We start from the raw sequence: 17,516 nt of genomic DNA on the forward strand, positions 1-17,516 counted from the left end.
TGAGCTGAGATGGCACCACTGCACTCCAGCCTGGGCGACAGAGTGAGACTCTGTGTCAAAATAAAAAAATAAATAAATACAAATTAAAAAATTAAAAAGATAATATAACTGTGCAATTAGTAACAAAAGCCTACTATGGAAAGAATGCAGTTGGGTTAGAGCAGCGACACCATGAGTAACGTAAAGAGGAGACGCTCACAGCTTCTCTGGAGGCTCCCAGCGCATCCCAGAACCCCAAGTGCAAAGTGTGGGCTGGGACAAGGGAAGCAGCTTTCCCATCCCCCGGGGATGTCTTTCTGCAAACATCCTGGGGACGTGGGACATTGTCGCTACTGCTGCTATTTCTTGGCTCCTGTTTCTGCAGCCAGGTTGCAGGCATCACTGTGTCTGGCTACCCCAGACGGCAGCGTGGGCCTCAGCAAGGAGGCGCCTCCCAGGTGGTCAGAAGTGGGGGTCAGAGATGGTCCGGGAGGCTGCCCCCTCGCTCCACAGCAAGAGGCCACTGGGCGGCTGCCTAAATCCCCAGGCACGCGGTGGTAAGGATGACACCCAGAAGATGCACAGACCTCCCTGTCCTTGCTCCTGAGTCCCACCTGAGCCGAGAAACAGGCTCCCGAGTCCCACCTGAGCCGAGAAAACAGGCTTCCCAGAACCCTGGGCAGATGCCGTGGGTGCCCTGGTTGGCCAGGCCTGAGACTCCTTTTCCTGCAGCGCTCAGAGGAGGGCGGGACTTGGGGACCCAGAAGCTTGGTAAGGGGCTCACCCTCCCCTCTGAGGGACTCTGGACGGGTCCCCACTCCAGCCTGTCCTCCACCTGCGACAAGAAGCAGAGGCAGCTCCCTCAGGGACCGGCTCCCACCTGAGGATCCCTCACAGGACTCCTTGGGCCGGTGGTGCCCTAACCCCATCCTGGGCCTGCTGTGGCCCCCTGGCAACCAGCAGCTGGGGCTTTAGAAGGGGGCTGGCCCCACTCACAGAAGCTGTGACCAGTAGCCGCTTATCCCCATTTTTACATTGCTGGTTTGCTTGTTTTGTTTTGTTTTTTGAGACAGGGTTTCACCTTGTCACCCAGGCTAGAGTGCAGTGATGAAATCATGGCTCACTGCAGCCTCCACCTTCCAGGTTCAAGCCATCCTCCTGCCTCAGCCTCCTGAGTAACTGGGACTACAGGCACATACCACCACGACCGACTACTTTTTGTAATTTTTTGTAGAGATGGGGGTCTCACTATGTTGTCCACGCTGGTCTGGAACTCCTGGGCTCAAGCGATCCTCCTGCTTTGACCTCCCAGCGTGCTGGGATTACAGGCATGAGCCACTGTGCCCAGCTGGCCTTAATGTTTTTTATGTTTGTAGAGACGGGGAATGGGGGAAGGGAGGTTTCGCTATATTGCCCAGACTGGTCTTGAACTGCTGGCCCACAGAGATCCTCCCGCCGGGCCTCCCAAAGCGCGGGGATTGCAGGTGCGGGCGGGGCCCGCGGACCCCCGGGCGGGAGAGGAAGGCGTGCCCGCGGGGGAGGGAGGGGGCGTGGCCCCAGGGGGGGCGGGGCGGCGTGACGCGCGCGCCGCGGATCCCGGAAGCGGTGTCAGATGCTGGGGAGCCGGGCGGGCGGGCGCGGTGGCGGCGGGCGGCGGGCGGCGGGGGGGAGTTGTTGTTCTTCGTGAAGTCGGAGCCCGAGCGCCAGGCGGCGGCGGCCGAGGGGAGCGCGAGAGTGAGCGCCGGCGCGAGGACAGCGCGTGCCCGCGAGGAGCCGCCGCGCGCCCGCGCCCTCCGCGCGACGCCAGGTGAGGGGCGGTGGAGCAGCGGGGACCGGGCCGCGGCGGGGACGGAGACCGGGACGCGGGGCTGGGGCCACCTGGCCGCTGAGTCACGGCCGCCCGGGGGCGCGGGCCGAGGGTGGCGGGGTTGGGTGCGCAGGGCCCGAGACCCCCATGCGGCCCCCTACGCGGCCCGCGCACCTGCCCCGTTGGGCCCAGCCCCGCAGGCCCAGGGGGCTTCCCCGGGACGCGAAGCTCTCTGCCCTGCACGTGCCGCCCGGGCCATGCTTGCTAAGCCCGGGGCCCTGGGGCGTGGACCCCAGACCTGGGAACACGGGAGTCCACGCGGGTCGGCGGCGCTCATTGTGCCCGCGCCTTCACACCTGCGGGGGGCGGGGCGGGGAGGGCGCGGGCGCGTGGATTCCCCGTGCCTTCCGCCCCAGCGTGGCTTCCGCGTGCGGCCCCGGCCTGCCCCCCTCGCTTCCTCCCGGTGACGGGCGGCGCTGCGGCCCACGCGTGCCCGTGGACGGGGTGGGGGTAACCGAGTCTCCCCACAGGCAGGATCCTGGGACTGGTGTTGCTTTCAGCCGCCCACCTGCCAGGGTTGCTGGAAGGAAGGCCGTGGGGAGGCCGGAGGGGAGCAGGTGACAGGGGCCCCAAGGCGTGTGTCCCTTTGCTCACATGTGGGGCAGGGGCTCAGGCCTCTTCCCGCTCCCACTGCGTGGGTTCTTCTGTGCCTCTTGTCAAGTTCAGGAAACTGTGTTATGTGCCCGTGACGCTGTGTGTGTGTGTGTGTGTCTCTGTTTGCACAGCCTCAAGATCCTGGGGGGGTGGGTCGAGGCGCCGCGGAAAAACCCAGAAAGCCAGGACCCCGCCTGGCCTTGGCCCTTGACCTGGGTCCCCCTGGGGTACAGCAGTGGCCCTGTGCTGCATTCTCACCCTCACACCGTGTGTGTTCATGTTTGCGGGGCCTCCTGTGTCCCTCTCCCCGTGTCCTGCATCCCTGAGCATGCTGTTTCTTGCTTCTTAGGCGGCTCTTATAGCTGAGGCAGAAATCAGATCCACCATTCATTCACCAGGTGACCCACAGGCAGCCAGCCACTCTCTGGCCAGGTGCCTGGCCTTGGGAAGATCCTGGGACTCAAAACGCCCCCCACTGCGGGACACCGTGGACTAGGGGATATCACTGTGGTTCGGCTCCGGCACTGCCCTTCCCACCCCTCTGATTCTCCAGGGTGGGCTGCCAGGTCTCTACTGGCACTGAGGTTTCACTATCACAGTGTGTTGTTGTAAGGGGGTCTCCAACATGGAGTGGGATGCCCTGTGCAGCTTCTCCAAGCCCAGTGTCTTCAGGGATGTGGAGTATTGAAAGAGCTGTGGGCGGGGTCTGGAGAACATAGGTGGGCTGTGCAGGTGTCTGGGACACACCTACACCCTATTTGGGCGTCCAGTGCCGTTTAAGAGAACATCTCCCCTTCTTAGGTAACCCAGTAGGAATGTCTGAGTTTGACCTTGGGAGAGGGAGTCTGCTTTTTAAAACTAGACCTTTCATTATTCCAAAATAAGACATTTACTAAAGCAGAAAAACAAACCAGGTTTCTCCTGCCTTTTATCCTTGAGCTGAGCCAGGGCTTTGAGGGGCTGGTTCCCTACAGCATTGATTCCCCAGGTGCTGGTAAACCCGGGAGCCAGCGTTTACCAAGGGTTGGGGCTGTCGGGGCGCCAGCCTTTGTGTGCACCCGGGAGGCCACTGTTAAGTGAGACCGTCTTCCGGGCCACTCTGCTGTCTACAAGGCGTGCGCTTTCACCCACGGGGCTCGGCGATGGCTGCGTTTGTTTACAGTCTCCAGCAAAGCTGTTTGCCACCCAGACCGAGAAGAAGTTGTGCCTGTTCCTGTCCCAGCTGTTTCTGAGTCTAAAGGTTTCTGGAGTGGACTTTCTGGGTTTCGGGTCCAGTCCACACGGGAAATGGAAATCTGGCCAGCTGGGAGAAGGCTCCGTGTGGCTGCCTTTCAACAGTAAACAGTGACTCACCGCTCCGTCCCCACCCTCCCTGCTCTCCTCGAATGGAAGATACCTTTCCCCGCTATTTATTTTTGCTTTTTATAAGTCACAGACTCCGTCATGTTTCCGCTTTCCTACAGTTTCAGGAAACTGGGAGTGTCGTCTTAAAATCATAGAGTTTTAGAGCAGGTACAAATGAACCTGAGAGGTCACACGCCCCACCCCGACCGCCCGCTGTAGATGAGGAAACCCAGGCCGTGACGTCTGCTGGCCTGTCCCAAGGGCCAGTGGGGTCTGGTGTAGAACCTGCCTGCTTGTCCGCACTGCGCGTCGGGCGTCCTGGGGAAGGTATTGGGGTGGAGACTGCCCTCTCGCTGCCCTCCCGTGCGGGGCCGGCTCATCTCGTACAGTGGGAGGCTCGTATGGGGTGTAGGGAAGACATGCTCCCTGCTTGCGAGGAGCTCACCACACCACGGGGAGGGCCCCGTCCCCAGAAGGATCTAGAACCAGGCCTTGGTAGAGGGTGCTTGCCTACGCAAGGAGAGCAGTGGGGAGCGTTTCTGGAAGAAGCAGGGCTTGAGGGGGGCAGGGGGCCACGTGCTCTCTGCAGATGGGGGTGATCAGAAACCTGAAACGGTGTTGGGGTGAGGGGGTCGGGGTTTGGGAGGAACCCCAAAACTTTTGACTGCCTGTGGGGCTGCGTGGGGGGCACCAGGATCAGGGTGAGGGCATCCCTTTGGCAAAGCTGTGGTCCACACTGGAGAAGCTGGAGGCCGGAGCCTGGGCAGGTGCTGCGGGTTCGGGCGGGAGATGCTTGAGGGCTGGGATCAAGCCCGGTTGGAGCGTGGACGAGGAGAAGAGACAGGGGTGGGGGCAACTCCGGTGAGTGATGCGGTTGGGGGCTGGGGGGCATCTGGGCCCCCCGGAATGCCCCTGGTTGGACTTGGAAGCTGGGAGCGGATTGAAGCCCCAGGGTGGCCGGGGAGAACAGGACGCTGACGGGAAGCTGGAAGCTGAGGACAGGAGGATGGTGTGGTGGGAGCCAGGGCAGGGACTGGAGGAGGTGTGGTGTGTTCTGCAGTTTGCTCTCTGCTGCTGCAGCTGCCTGAGTCACCTCTGGATGTAGCGGAATGACACAGCTTCCTCAGACTGCAAATGCAAGGTGACCAGACGTCCTCCAAGCCAGGCGGACAGTCGTGGCTTGCTGGAGGGCAGCCAGCCAGGGCCAGGCTGCCGGCTGGTGCGGGCCGGGCTGGGGGGTGCCAAGTGGGGTGCCTCCCGCATTTCCCATGTCCAGGACAGCCGGACAGTGGGGGTCCTCATCCTCAATAGGAAGGGTGTCTGGCTGGTCTCTGGGAGCAGCCGGGCTGCAGTTAGTCGGTTGACACCTGTTTGACAGGTGCCCACTGGGTACCAGTGCCACAGTGGCCCCACCTACCCTTGTGGCCCCCTGTGGAGGGTGCCTGGCTTGGGGTCTCTGGCAGAAAGGCTCCTGGGAGAGGCAGGTACACCCTGGGCGGCCTCTGGTTTTGTGGATTGCACCTGTCGTGGGAGTCACTGGTGAGGGAGAGCGGGAGGGTGCTTACTGCTGTGCTCCTGGATTTCTAAACCCGAGTCTCGAACACAACTCCCGTCCTCCGTTCCTGGTCTTCCTCCCACCCCTCCTCCCTCTCCCGCATCCCACAGCCTCGGAGACCCGTGGAGGATAGAAGTGGAAGGGCCGCTCTGTCTCGGTCAGACCGGCTGGGTGGCCGCGGGGGTGGGGCGTGGGGTCTGCCTTGTCATTCACCCCTTGGGAGAGAACAAGTGACCCATCCAGAGCCCCCATGCCGGCCTTGGAGAGCGAGCAGCGGCCCTGATGCGTCCTCTCATCCGGGAAGAATCAGAGCCCTGAAGCTGAAATCCCCGTTTCTCCATGGGCATCCACAGCCAGGACTGTTTAGAGGGGTCATCCAGCCATCAGCTGTTCAACTCACTTTTGCACTCTCTTTTTTTTTTTTAAGAGACTGGGTCTTGCTCTGTCACTCAGGCTGCTGGAGTGCAGTGGTGTGATCACAGCTCACTGCAATCTCGACTTCCTGGCTCAAGCAATCCTCCCACCTCAGCCTCCCGAGTAGTCGGGACCATAGGCGTGTGCCATCACACCTGGCTATTTAAAAATTATGGTTTTCTCAGGAGATCGAGACCATCCTGGCTAACACAGTGAAACCCCGTCTCTACTAAAAAAATACAAAAAACTAGCCGGGCGAGGTGGCGGGCGCCTGTAGTCCCAGCTACTCAGGAGGCTGAGGCTGGAGAATGGCGTAAACCCGGGAGGCGGAGCTTGCAGTGAGCTGAGATTCGACCACTGCACTCCAGCCTGGGCAACAGAGCGAGACTCTGTCTCAAAAAAAAAAAAAAAAAATTATGTTTTTTTTTTTTTTTTTTTTTTTAGAGATGGGGCCTCGCTCTGTTGTCCAGGCTGGTCTAAAGCTACTGGGCTCAAGCATTCAGCCTCCGAAGGTGTTGAGATTACAGGCAAGAGCCACCGTGCCCAGTCCCAACTTTAAGGAGAAACTGTTCCCTCCTGGACCCCAGAGCAGGTCCTTCTCAGCTTGTGCCAGCACAGCAAGAGATGCCAGGGCTGCCAGTCCCCCACTGAGCAGGGCCAGACCCATGGGTGACCAGTGAGTATTAGCTGGGACTTAAAGAGTTAAAAATGGCTGGGCATGGTGGCTCCTGCCTGTAATCCCAGCACTTTGGGAGACTGAGGCAGGAGGATCACTTGAGTCCAGGAGCTCGAGACCAGCCTGGGCAACATGGTGAGATCCCGTCTCTACAAAAAAGTTTAAAATTCTCTGGGTGTGGTGGTGCCCACCTGTAGTCCCAGCTGCTCGGGAAGCTGAGGCAGGAGGACCTCTTGAGCTCAGGAGGTCTGCAGTGAGGCAGGATGGCACCACTGCACTCCAGCCTGGGTGACAGAGTGGGACCTTGTCTCTAAAATGAAAATTAAAAGGGAAAACATGATCCTCCGGGAGCTGAGGTCGCTGCCTGGGGCTCAGCTGCTCCCGAAAACACAGTTCTGGGTGGCTGACCCTGGCCTGCCTGCCCTGCCACCGGGAGCCCCGGGCTCTGGATCGTCACCCTCTGCAAGGTGCCTCCCTGGGCGGAGCTGCCCTGCCCTGCGCTTTATGGAGCCCAGGCCATCGGTCTGGATCCTAGAAGGGGGCGCCCAGCGTCCCGGCTTCGTCACTTATCCCCAGCTGCAGCCGCAGGAGTTGCCTCCATCTGAGGCTGCTGGTGGTTCCTTTTCCTTGAGAGGAAATGATTCCCCCGCTGAGCCTTGTTTAGTTGTGCGTCACGTTGAGGTGTCTGGCCTTGGGTTGAAAACACTACCTCTTCCATCAGAAAACCGGTCACCTAAGAGCTGTTCCAAGTTATAGGTGGTGCTGGAGAACTTTGCTGCCCAGCGCTGCTCCAGGGATGTGGGGCGTGAGCGCTGCAGCCTTACCTAGGTCGGCGGTTGGGGCCTCACAGCAGAAACTCAGACCAGACCTGGCCACCCAGGCTCCCCGCTGTGGCGCGGAACACTGCACTTCTCTGGTGACTCCACCAAAACTCAGAGGAGCTCAGGGGCGCCAGGTGCTTGTGCGTGGCGATGCTGGCATTTTGTTAGCTGGTGGGTATGAGACAGAATGTGAGGGCATCGTTCCTTGGGGGCTGCTGGAGAGGAGCTTGGCTGCAGTGCTGACCAGGTGCTGATGCGGTAGCCCCTGCCTTGGGTCTGGGGTAGTGGGAAGCCGGCGTCACGGGCGTCTCTGGGACCCCAGGCACGCTCTCCCCCTGGATGACACCCTAAGGCTGCGTCTCTGGTTCTGGGGAGGTAGCCATTTCTTTTTTTTTTTTTTTTTTTTTAAATTCTTTTTTTTGAGATGGAGTCTGGCTCTGTCACCCAGGCTGGAGTGCAGTGGCCGGATCTCGGCTCATAGCAAGCTCCACCTCCCGGGTTCACGCCATTCTCCTGCCTTAGCCTCCCGAGTAACTGGGACTACAGGCGCCCGCCACCTCGCCTGGCTAGTTTTTTGTATTTTTTAGTAGAGACGGGGTTTCACCATGTTAGCCAGGATGATCTCGATCTCCTGACCTCGTGATCCGCCTGTCTCGGCCTCCCAAAGTGCTGGGATTACAGGCTTGAGGCACCGCGCCCGGCCGGAGGTAGCCATTTCTAAGTGTGCTCTGGTGGCCCTTGAGGCCGTGTGAGGTTGGACAGTTCACAAAACCCTGTTTAGGGCAGTTGTCATTTTTAGATCAGTTGCTTTACAAACTTTTTTTGCACATACAAAACTCTTCTTTGAATCTCCTTCCAAAAGCAAGCTGTCATCTTTCTTGCCTCTGATGTTTAGAGCAACTTTAGGGTAATGCTGCTTGGATTTATTTTGTGCATGGTGGGGAGAGGTAGGTGCCAGCACCATCCCATCCCGTGCTGGGTTCCTGAGAGAAGCTTTGCCACTTGGCTGGGCCGTCCCTGCTGCTTCGCCTCTCGGGGGGCACGTGGATGGTCCAGGCTTCCTTGGCGGAGCAGAGTCGTGACCTGCCCAAGGAAGTGGGGGACACGCTTGTGAGCACAGCATGGGGGCCGCCCAGGACCCCAGCTTCCCCTAGGTCTCTGGTTCCTCGGAGGGCCCCAGTGCAGGTGTGCCTCAAAGGACTGGGGTTTTGAGATGGGCACAGGCGTGCTCCAGCAGCCCTGGCGACCTTGACCTTGTGGAATTAGTCAACTGCCCCTCCTGGGGTCGCCCCCGGCTACCGTACGCCTCCATGACGTCACAGGGCATCGCGGGAGGCATCTTTTTAGTGGAAAGATCCTCACGCTGAACTCTGCCCCTGGCACCCCGCACGTCACCGTGGCTCTGGCCAGATGGCCCTGTCCCCCAGACCTTCCTTTTCCGCCCAGCTGTGCTGCCATGGCGGGCAGTGGTCCTGGGGGCCAGGGAGCGGGTCCTTGCTGGGTGGGAGGCCCGGGTGTGTGGGAATGCGCGCGCGGCTCTGTAAACATCTGGTGACTCACCGCATAGCTATGTCGTGGCCGGCCTGTGCACTGACGTGCTCACGGTGGAGCTGGAAGCGGTGCCCGCAGCCCCTCCCTCTGACATGGAAAAGTTTCTCATGGTGCTTCCAGCCGCCGGCATTTGCAGGTCCCCACGGTGGCGGAGGCAGCTGGGCCCCGGCCTCTCCACTGTCACCCTTGCCCCAGGGCGGGGTACGGAGGAGCCTGGAGTCCCCCTGGCCTTCCCCGGGACCGGCTGGTGCCATCCTGTGCCATCTACATTAGCGCCCTGAGAGCAGCCGGCCTTGGCAGAGGCAGCGGACCCAGCAGCCTGGCACAGGACCCTGTCTCACCTGTGCGGCCCTCTGGTTGTGGGGGTGGGTGGGCTGTGGTGGGGGGGCCCCCATCGGAGGCAGGGCTGGAGGGTGGAGGGATTTGGGCCGAGGGCTCCCTGGCCCAGGGTGTGGGGAGGGTCCTGGGCCGGCAGGGAGGGCGGGATGGGGTCACCCGCCCCGTGGTGCCCATGTCCGGTGGAGGTGCTGACCAAGGACACCCCCACCGCCGTGTGCTGCTCTGACGTTCCTGCGGGAACCCGTGTCTGGTATTTGGGGTATGGGAGTGGGTGCTGTGGACCGGTCCCGCAAGCTTCCCGGCGCCTGCCGCCTGCCCGTCCCAGCCACCGGGTACAAATGGGTTTGTTGACTGCCTGCCGGCCTCGTGATGTCTGCGCAGACTGACCTGAAGTCAGGATCGCGTTTGGGCTTCTCGGTTTCCATGACGACCGTGGGGGCTGGCTCGGTCCCAAGGTCGTCATGGCAACTATCGGAGGGCTCATGCCGGGGATGCTTTGGCTGGGTTTTTCATGAATGATTAGAATGTGTGACACAATGCAGACGTGAGGACGGCGGGGGCGGCGGCGGGGACGACTCCCGCCAGACGGTCGAACGCTCGGCAGGGCGGCGGCTCCCCCACCTCCCTGGTCTCTGACTGCGGCCCCTGGACCTGCCGCCCCTCAGGAACCCCACACCCCGTTGGGCTGCAGGGTCCTCGCTCGGGGGCAGCTTAGTTGGAGGTGGTGATGTCACAGCTGCAGCGGCCGGGGCCGTGGTAGGTGTCCTGTGGCCTGTGGGGAGGGCGGGGCGGGAGGGCGGCTGGGGCTCCACCCAGGCCCACCATGGGGGAAGCTGGTGATGGCAGGGGCTCCCCAGAGGCCCCCTCTCGGGGATCCAGGCTGGGTCCGGAGCACCAGAGCCTTTGCAAGGGTAGGGTCGCTGTCCAGCGGGGCCCCACGCTCCTCGGGGCCAGCACAGCTGCCTTGTGGGAGGGCGGTTTCGCCACCAATCGGTTTGGTCCTTGGGACGGAGCACCTTGTGCTGTGCAGGTGCAGACGTCTTCTCTGACCTCAGGGAGAGTCAGAACAGGAAGCAGCCCCTGCTGGTGCCTGCTGGTCACCCTACAGCGCCGGCAGCTGCAGCCCAGGTCTTCAGGGCAGCAGGGGGCTGCACCTGGCTGCCAGGCCCTGGGGTGGGGGTCCCAGCTGCTCTGTGGACTGTGCTAGACTGTGAGGTGCAGCCAGACCTCCCCCTGGACCCTCGGGCAGAGACAGAGGCCGGGCCAGGATGCCCCACCCCCTGGGAAGCCCCCCAGGACGGGCTGGGCCGGGACAGTGCCCCATCTTGTTTTCAGGGTGCTGTGACCATCCACCCCAGGCTGAGGAACGTCCCTGCATGGGAGGTGGCCGTCCCTTCCGGCGCTGCTGGCCCTGACCTGCGCTGGCTTCTTTGCTTGCCCGTGTTTTCCAGCTACGAGTTCCAGAGAGCTCTGTCCTGGTGACTGTGCCCAGGTTATGACGACTAATCCCAAACCGAACAAGACATTAAAGGTAAGGCTGGCTCCAGGCAGGCCCCGTCTCAAGCACAGGTGTGGGAAAGGCCCCCCCATTCCCAGGGCCGTCCTGAGCCTGTGATGGAGGCCTCCCTGTTGGCAGGAGAAGGGGCTGCTGTGGCCGGGGGATGTTCACAGGAGAGGTGGGGCCAGGATCGGGGACTGTGGTTCCAGGAGATGACTCCCAGGCTCAGGGTGTGGCAGGGTCTGTCCGCCTGGGCTGTGTGTCCGCCAGGCGCTACTGCATGAGCTCACCCCCCGACTCCAGGCGTGGGCAGACTGGCCTCTGGTGAATGGGATGCTCCAGCTCCTAGGGCCTGGGCCCACCTGTGCCTGGCGCTTGCCGCCTCTGCCATGGGGCATGCCTGTGGGCTGGCTCAGTCCCAGCAGCAGGACCCATGTGCTCCAGGTCCTCGTGGGCTCTGAGGCTGTCGGTAACCAGGAGTGACCGATGTCACCGCTGGCTTCTCCTGTTCAGAAAGGGTCCTGTGGGGCCACAGCCGTCACGTGGGCTGCCTGTGTGCATGGTGTCCTGTGGTCCCTGATGCGGACGGCAAAGGCCAGCCCCAAAAGAGCATGGGCATGCAGGGGCACCGCTGGGTCCCTGTCCACCCCCGTGCCGGTCCCAGGCAGACACCCCACGTTCTCCCGCTGCTGACCCCATGCTGTGGCCGTCCCCAGGTCAAGAAGGAGGCGGGCGAGAACGCTCCGGTGCTCAGCGACGATGAGCTGGTGTCCATGTCGGTGCGGGAGCTGAACCAGCACCTGCGGGGTCTCACCAAGGAGGAGGTCACCCGCCTGAAGCAGCGTCGGCGCACGCTCAAGAACCGCGGCTACGCGGCCAGCTGCCGCATCAAGCGGGTGACGCAGAAGGAGGAGCTGGAGCGGCAGCGCGTGGAGCTGCAGCAGGAGGTGGAGAAGCTGGCGCGTGAGAACAGCAGCATGCGGCTGGAGCTGGACGCCCTGCGCTCCAAGTACGAGGCGCTGCAGACCTTCGCGCGCACCGTGGCCCGGGGACCCGTGGTGCCCTCCAAGGTGGCCACCACCAGCGTCATCACCATCGTCAAGTCCGCTGAGCTCTCCTCCACCTCCGTGCCCTTCTCGGCCGCATCCTAGTGCCGGCTGGGGGCGGGGAGCGGCAGGCAGGCGGGCAGGGGCGCGCCCCTCATACCTGTCACTGGGACGCAGACTCTCGACATCCGAGTCCAAGCGCAGGCCCCTCAGGCGCGGGCGACTCACACCAGGATGAGACTGTGGTGCAGGGTGAAGAGTGGGCTCCCGTGGGCCCAGAGCTGCGTGCCGGTCCACACACACGCCCGCCCCCTGCTCCCCACAGGATGCGTCTGTGTGTGGGAATTGGCATCTTGCACCCGTGGGAGTCGGGACATATAACAGAAAGGCCCTCGGGAAGTTCCGCCGCCCCCGCGGGGGCTGCCAGAAGACACGGCCCCAGGAGTTAGGCCCCTGTGGTCAGGTCAGCGTGGGGCTTGTTTTCCACTGCAGCTGGGAGCAGCCTTCGACACCTGCCCTGCTGTGGCCTCCCAGCTGGTGCGGGAGCCCCTCGCTGCCCTGACCGACTCCGCAGACCCTGGGAGGAGCATGGATGGTGCGTCGGCAGCTCCGTCCTTCCAGCTGTCCTGTTGCAGTTGCCTGTGACCCGTGTCTGCCTTAGCAGGGGCTTGTGCAAGTGTGCGCGGTGTGGGAGGCCGCCTGCGTGGGGTGGTGTCTGTGTGTGTGCACGTGTGTGTGTGCAGGCCCGTCTGCCATCACAGCACCAGGGCTGAGGGGGCAGGTGTTCACTGGAGGAGGGCCTGTGGGCACGTGTGGCAGAGAGAGTGGCTCATACGTTGTGAGGTCTCCCGTGTGCTCTGGTGACCCGAGGAGGTCGTGCAGCACAGCACAGAAGCCCCACCCACGGGAGCCGGCCCCCCAGACACCGACCCCGCAGGCCATCCTGGACCTCAGCGGACACGGACAGGAGCGTCCCATCATTTGATGGTGAGCAGGACTCAGGCTCTGTGTCCTGGAGCTGCTTCTCACCAGCTGTGGTCAGTGCAGGGGGAACGAGGAGGTCTTTTGGGGGCCTAGAGGGGAAGGGCCGCTGCAGTCTAGGGAGAGGGGGTGCAGCTTGGGGGACGTTGGTAGATGTGGACGTGGAGGTGGGAGGGAGAGGACGTTGCATTGGGTGGTGGGAGGAGGCGGGAGCCGTGTGCGAGAGCTGGTGGAAAGGCTTGAGGGGCAGGACCAGGATGCGGCTGGCTTATACAAGAGCTCAGGAGTGAGGCTGGCACTCCAGAGGGCGTGGTGGGTGGGGAGGCGGCAGGCACCAGGCCAGGAGAGCCTCGTGGATGTGGCTCTCACGTGCACACCCCCAGGAGCACAGCCACGAGCTGCAGGTGTGGCCTTGGCACTCAGTCCTCGCCCGGAGCCTTCGCCTGTTCCTCCTTCCCCGAGCACCGAGGCACTGGTGGGCTTGGCACTCCACCTTGGGCTTCCTTTTCCTGGAGTGCCACCTTGAGGGTCCCTGCTGTGACTGGGGTATCTGCATCGGGGGTCGTAGAGCCCCTGCCTGGGGGAGCTGGCGGAATGTGAGCCACTGGCTGGGGGCCGCCACCTAGGACATGCAAGGTGGTGCCTCGGCTCCCTCTCGGCTGCCCCTGCCCATCCAGTAACACCCCCACCGGCTACAGAGCCCAGGCTGGTGCCAGCCACGCTGGGAGGGCGGAGGACAGACAGCCCCGGGGCGGCGACTTGGTTCTGTGTCTACTGTTAGAAGTGAGTGGGAAGCTGCAGGCCCGCCAGGACCACTGGGTCCCTGTGGAGCAAAGGCCTGCGAGTTCCCAAACAGCCGTTGCCCCCGTGGCCATGGTAGGTAATCCATATTGGATGTCATAAGGACCAGGGGGATATTTAAAGAGAGAAACAAACTATATAGAGATATAAAATTATATTCACAGTTTATCTACAGATTTTTCGTAACAATCTTTCTTTTCCAGTTTGATACTGTAAATCTATCAGAGCAGAGCTTGGGGGCACGGGCACAGGTGGGAGTTGGGAGCAAACCAGAGGCCCGGGCTGCCCACCGTCCCCCTCACCACGGACTGCACCAGGCTGCTGGGCCCCCACAGGACAGGCTGCAGCGGGTGGCCGGTTCTGTCCCATTTTGGGGTTCTTGGTGTCCACGTCTTATGGGCCGTGGGCGACCACCTGCCCTCGGCCTGTGGTGCTTTGCCGGAGAGGGGACTCCCCGGCCCCCAGGGTGGACGGAGCCGCTGTCACCGCCCAGAGCCGGGCCGGGGAAGCACGGCGCGTTCTGCTTTTCTTTTCGGATCGTTGAAATTTCATTGTCATGATTTAATATATGGATTTTTTTATTTAAGAAAAAGACGAAGGCCTCTTTGCCGCGTGGGTTTGTTTTCTGTCTCTGTGCCTCTGGCTTCCCAAAGAGATCCAGGTCTTTGCGTTTCCAGGGCGTGGGGACCCCTGCCCCCCACGCCCCCACACCGCCTCACCCTGGCCTCTGTGCTACTTGGCAGTTCCATTTCAATATTTATTTTTGTGCTGCTTTTTATCATGATATAAATTATTGAGAACAGATCACATGCGGGCCCGTGTCTGGCCGCCGCCGCCCTGCCCCGTCCCTGCGGCCACCACCTAATTTATTGCCGTGCGTCCTGCTGCTGTGACCGCTTTTGTACCTTTGCAATAAAGAATTTTCTGGTTTCAGACTCTTTCGTTGTGCAGTTGGTGCTTTTGGCTGGGGCTTTTTTGGGCTAAGAACCACACACCCCCCATCCCAGGGGACCCCGCCTGTCCCTCACCAGGGTCAGGATCTGGGCACCATGTGTAAGTGGCTTTCACAGACTGCTGGCCCGTGACCGTGATGCTGGGACAGCCACGGGGGAGGTGCTGGTTAGGTGGCCACGTCCCGGGCTCAGTCTCCGAGGGTCAGGCCGCAGTCCTGAGTGTCGCCATCTGCCCCACCCACAGCCCCCTGTCCATGCAGCCTCTCCCAGTGGAAGGAGCAGAGAGCACCATGGCTGTCAGTGTCCCCCTTCCCCAGGAGATCCCTCACCCAGCTCTGCTGGACTCTCAGAGGAGCCTGCAGGAAGCCGTGAGCAAGACAGGGTCTGTCTGGGAGCAGAGAGCAAAGCGGCCCTGCACAGTGGCTGGAAGCCTGTGGACTCCTCTGAAAAGCCAAGGGCCTGCCCACATGCCGTCGCCGCTCCGCCTGGCCTTCCAGGAGAGCAGCCCCGGCACACCCGGCCCCATTTTTGGGGCTGAGCTGACCGAAGGGTGAATGCCGTTCAGTGCTGGACCACGCAGGGTGAAATCCAAGCTGGATTTTTTTGAGACATCTTGCTCTGTCACCCAGGCTGGAGTGCTCGTGATCACGGCTCACTGCAGCCTCAACCTCCCGGGCTCAAGCAATCCTCCCATCTCAGCCTCCTGAGTAGCTGGGACCGCCGGCATACACCACCACGCCCAGCTAATTTTTGTATGTTTTTGGAGAGATGGTGTTTTACCATGTTGCCCAGGCTGGTCTCAGACTCCTGGGCTCAAGCAATCCACTCGCCTTGGCCTCTCCAAGTGCTGGAATTACAGGCATGAGCCATGGCACCTGATCATAATCCCACCTCTCAGCATCTGTGTGGCCTGGGGCCAGTTCCCTCCTTCCCAGCCTTGCTTCCTGTGAGGTGGGCGTGGAGGTGACTGCAGCAGCCGGCACGAGGGTTGAATCTGTGCTGGGGCCACAGCAGCCTGAGCTTGTCACTAGCAATGGCAGGGATGGCACTTTCCCCAGCTAAGTCAGACCTCCCCTGTGGCCCACCCCGCGGCTCTGGGCCCAGCCTGCTCCTCCTGGGGGAGCTGGTGGGTGTGAGTTGGGGGCACAGAGCCCCAGCCCCGTGTGGGGCTCCTGGAGGCCATGGACAGACAGGGAAGCTGTGAGAGGAGACGCCGCCCCGCCCAGCCGTGCAGCCTGCACCCTGGCCAGGCCAGGGCCCCCAGGGCTTCTACCCTTTCTTGTGGATGCTGGGGATTTTCAGCTGGACCATCTCCCAGACGAGGACACTGAGGCAGGAGAGGTTAGAGAGGTTGGTGGGGGCATTGGGCCAAGACACGTGGCTCCTGCCTGCCTCGAGACCCACTCCTCTGTTGGGGCCTGTCACCGGTAAACCCCTTTTTCTGCAGCGATGATGACACTGGAACCATGCCGGTCTCCGTCCTTCCCCCTCTCATGAGCCCACGCTCCCTCTCGAGGCGGGTTGAGCCCTGGCCTGGACCGCCCCACACTGCCTCCGTCCATGCCAAGCGGGCTCAGCCCTCGGGGCTTTCCTTTGAGTCGTGTTGGAAAGAAGCAGAGCAGCCTCACCCACGGGCAGAGGCGTCTGTGAGGCTCAGGAGGCAGCGGGGAGAGAGGGCCTCCGTGGAGCGGGCTCCCGGTGTCCGAGTCCCTGCTCTGTGACCCCAGCCTCACCCGCGGGCAGAGGCGTCTGTGAGGCTCAGGAGACAACGGGGAGATAGGGCCTCCGTGGAACCGGCTCCTGGTGTCCGAGTCCCTGCTCTGTGACCCCAGCCTCACCCGCGGGCAGAGGCGTCTGTGAGGCTCAGGAGACAACGGGGAGATAGGGCCTCCGTGGAACCGGCTCCTGGTGTCCGAGTCCCTGCTCTGTGACCCCAGCCTCACCCGCGGGCAGAGGCGTCTGTGAGGCTCAGGAGGCAGCGGGGGGAGAGAGGGCCTCTGTGGAGCCGGCTCCTGGTGTCCCAGTCCCTGCTCCATGACGCCAGCCTCACCCGCGGGCAGAGGCATCTGTGAGGCTCAGGAGGCAGAGCGGAGAGAGGGCCTCTGTGGAGCCAGTTCCTGGTGTCCAAGTCCCTGCTCTGTGACCCCAGGCAACTTGCTCCATCTCTCTGGGCTCAGTCGCCGTCCCAGCTGTTGTGAGCGCTGAGCGTGTCAGTTTCCTGGCACAGTCCTTGGCTGGTCCAAGTGGGCATTTGGCGGAAACTGACTTCTCCCCTGTCCTAAACCGCAGGCCTGAGGGGCTGCTGACGTAGGAGCTCAGCCCCCAGCACCTCAGCCTCTGCCGCCAGGAGCCCACGTGGTGTCTGGGTCTCCAGAAGGGGAGCCCTCGGTCACGCACCCTCCAAACACAGATTTCAGCAACTCGATCTCTAATGGGGTGGCCTTCCCCAGGGCAAGGGCAGAGCAAGCCTAGCGTCTGGCCAGTGCCCCCAGCCTCCAGAAACTGGCCCTTGGCAGCAGGTCCCCGGGGAGCACCACGCCCCCACCTGCTGACAGAGTGAGACACGGGGGCTGCCTGGTGGGTCTCTCCCCATGGGGGTCCAATAAGGCAGGTGGGCATCTTTGCAGCCACGCAGGGAGGAGCTCGGCCTATCAGACAGCCCGGCCGGGCCCTGCAGACCCACTGGCCTTGGATCCCCATGTCCCCAGCCCAGGAAGCAAGAGGCTGGGAGCTGGCCCTCTGTTGCCTGGACCCCACTGGTCCGTGCCCGCCTTGCTGAGTCCCTCGGAGACTCCAGGTCCTGCTGTTCCCGGTGGCCGTGGCCATGGGTGGGGGCAGCACAGGTGGGAGCCGCGGTCCCCGGGGGGTACCCACTGGGCCTTCCTGTCTGCTCTCCATGCCCAGTGCCTGAGCCCCCCAGGCCTTGCCCACTTCTGCTGCCCCTGCCCCAGCCCCCACCCAACCTGTGCTGTGGGCCCCAGATACACAGAACTGACTGCCACCTGCAGGCCAGGTCACTGCACCGTCCCCTGAGGGGCCCTGGGCCTGGGGGGTGCCCTGCAGTGACACCCCTCGCCCTGGGCCAGCTGTGTGTCCT

General features: G+C 62.5%; 1 protein-coding gene and 2 pseudogenes across 9 annotated transcripts; 2 read left to right on the forward strand and 1 right to left on the reverse strand.

Moving 5' to 3' along the window:
• Nucleotides 1–1,589: 1,589 nt before the first annotated feature.
• MAFK (MAF bZIP transcription factor K) lies at nucleotides 1,590–14,404 on the forward strand. Of its 9 annotated transcripts, none has more exons than XM_065541534.2 (4): nucleotides 1,590–1,786; nucleotides 9,683–9,896; nucleotides 10,592–10,671; nucleotides 11,355–14,404. In XM_065541534.2, the coding sequence occupies exons 3-4, from the start codon at nucleotides 10,636–10,638 to the stop codon at nucleotides 11,787–11,789; spliced, it is 471 nt and encodes a 156-aa protein (XP_065397606.1). In that variant the 5' UTR covers nucleotides 1,590–1,786; nucleotides 9,683–9,896; nucleotides 10,592–10,635; the 3' UTR covers nucleotides 11,790–14,404. The 9 variants fall into 9 exon arrangements, with proteins under 9 accessions (XP_065397606.1, XP_065397607.1, XP_045245710.1 ...); XM_065541535.2 differs by having other exon boundaries at nucleotides 9,806–9,896; XM_074034251.1 differs by lacking the exon at nucleotides 1,590–1,786 and adding an exon at nucleotides 8,891–9,157 and having other exon boundaries at nucleotides 10,476–10,671.
• Nucleotides 4,874–5,591, reverse strand: LOC102141793 (uncharacterized; annotated as a pseudogene).
• Nucleotides 11,919–14,058, forward strand: LOC102119327 (uncharacterized; annotated as a pseudogene).
• Nucleotides 14,405–17,516: the final 3,112 nt, after the last annotated feature.

This window comes from Macaca fascicularis, chromosome 3, assembly GCF_037993035.2.
Source record: "Macaca fascicularis isolate 582-1 chromosome 3, T2T-MFA8v1.1".
In the NCBI taxonomy this organism is placed as follows: Eukaryota; Metazoa; Chordata; class Mammalia; order Primates; family Cercopithecidae; genus Macaca; species Macaca fascicularis.

Coding starts and splice junctions, on each gene's coding strand:
- MAFK (XM_065541534.2), top strand. CDS start 10,636: ATGACGACTAATCCCAAACCGAACAAGACATTAAAG. Junction 10,672..11,354: donor AACCGAACAAGACATTAAAG/GTAAGGCTGGCT, acceptor GGCCGTCCCCAG/GTCAAGAAGGAGGCGGGCGA.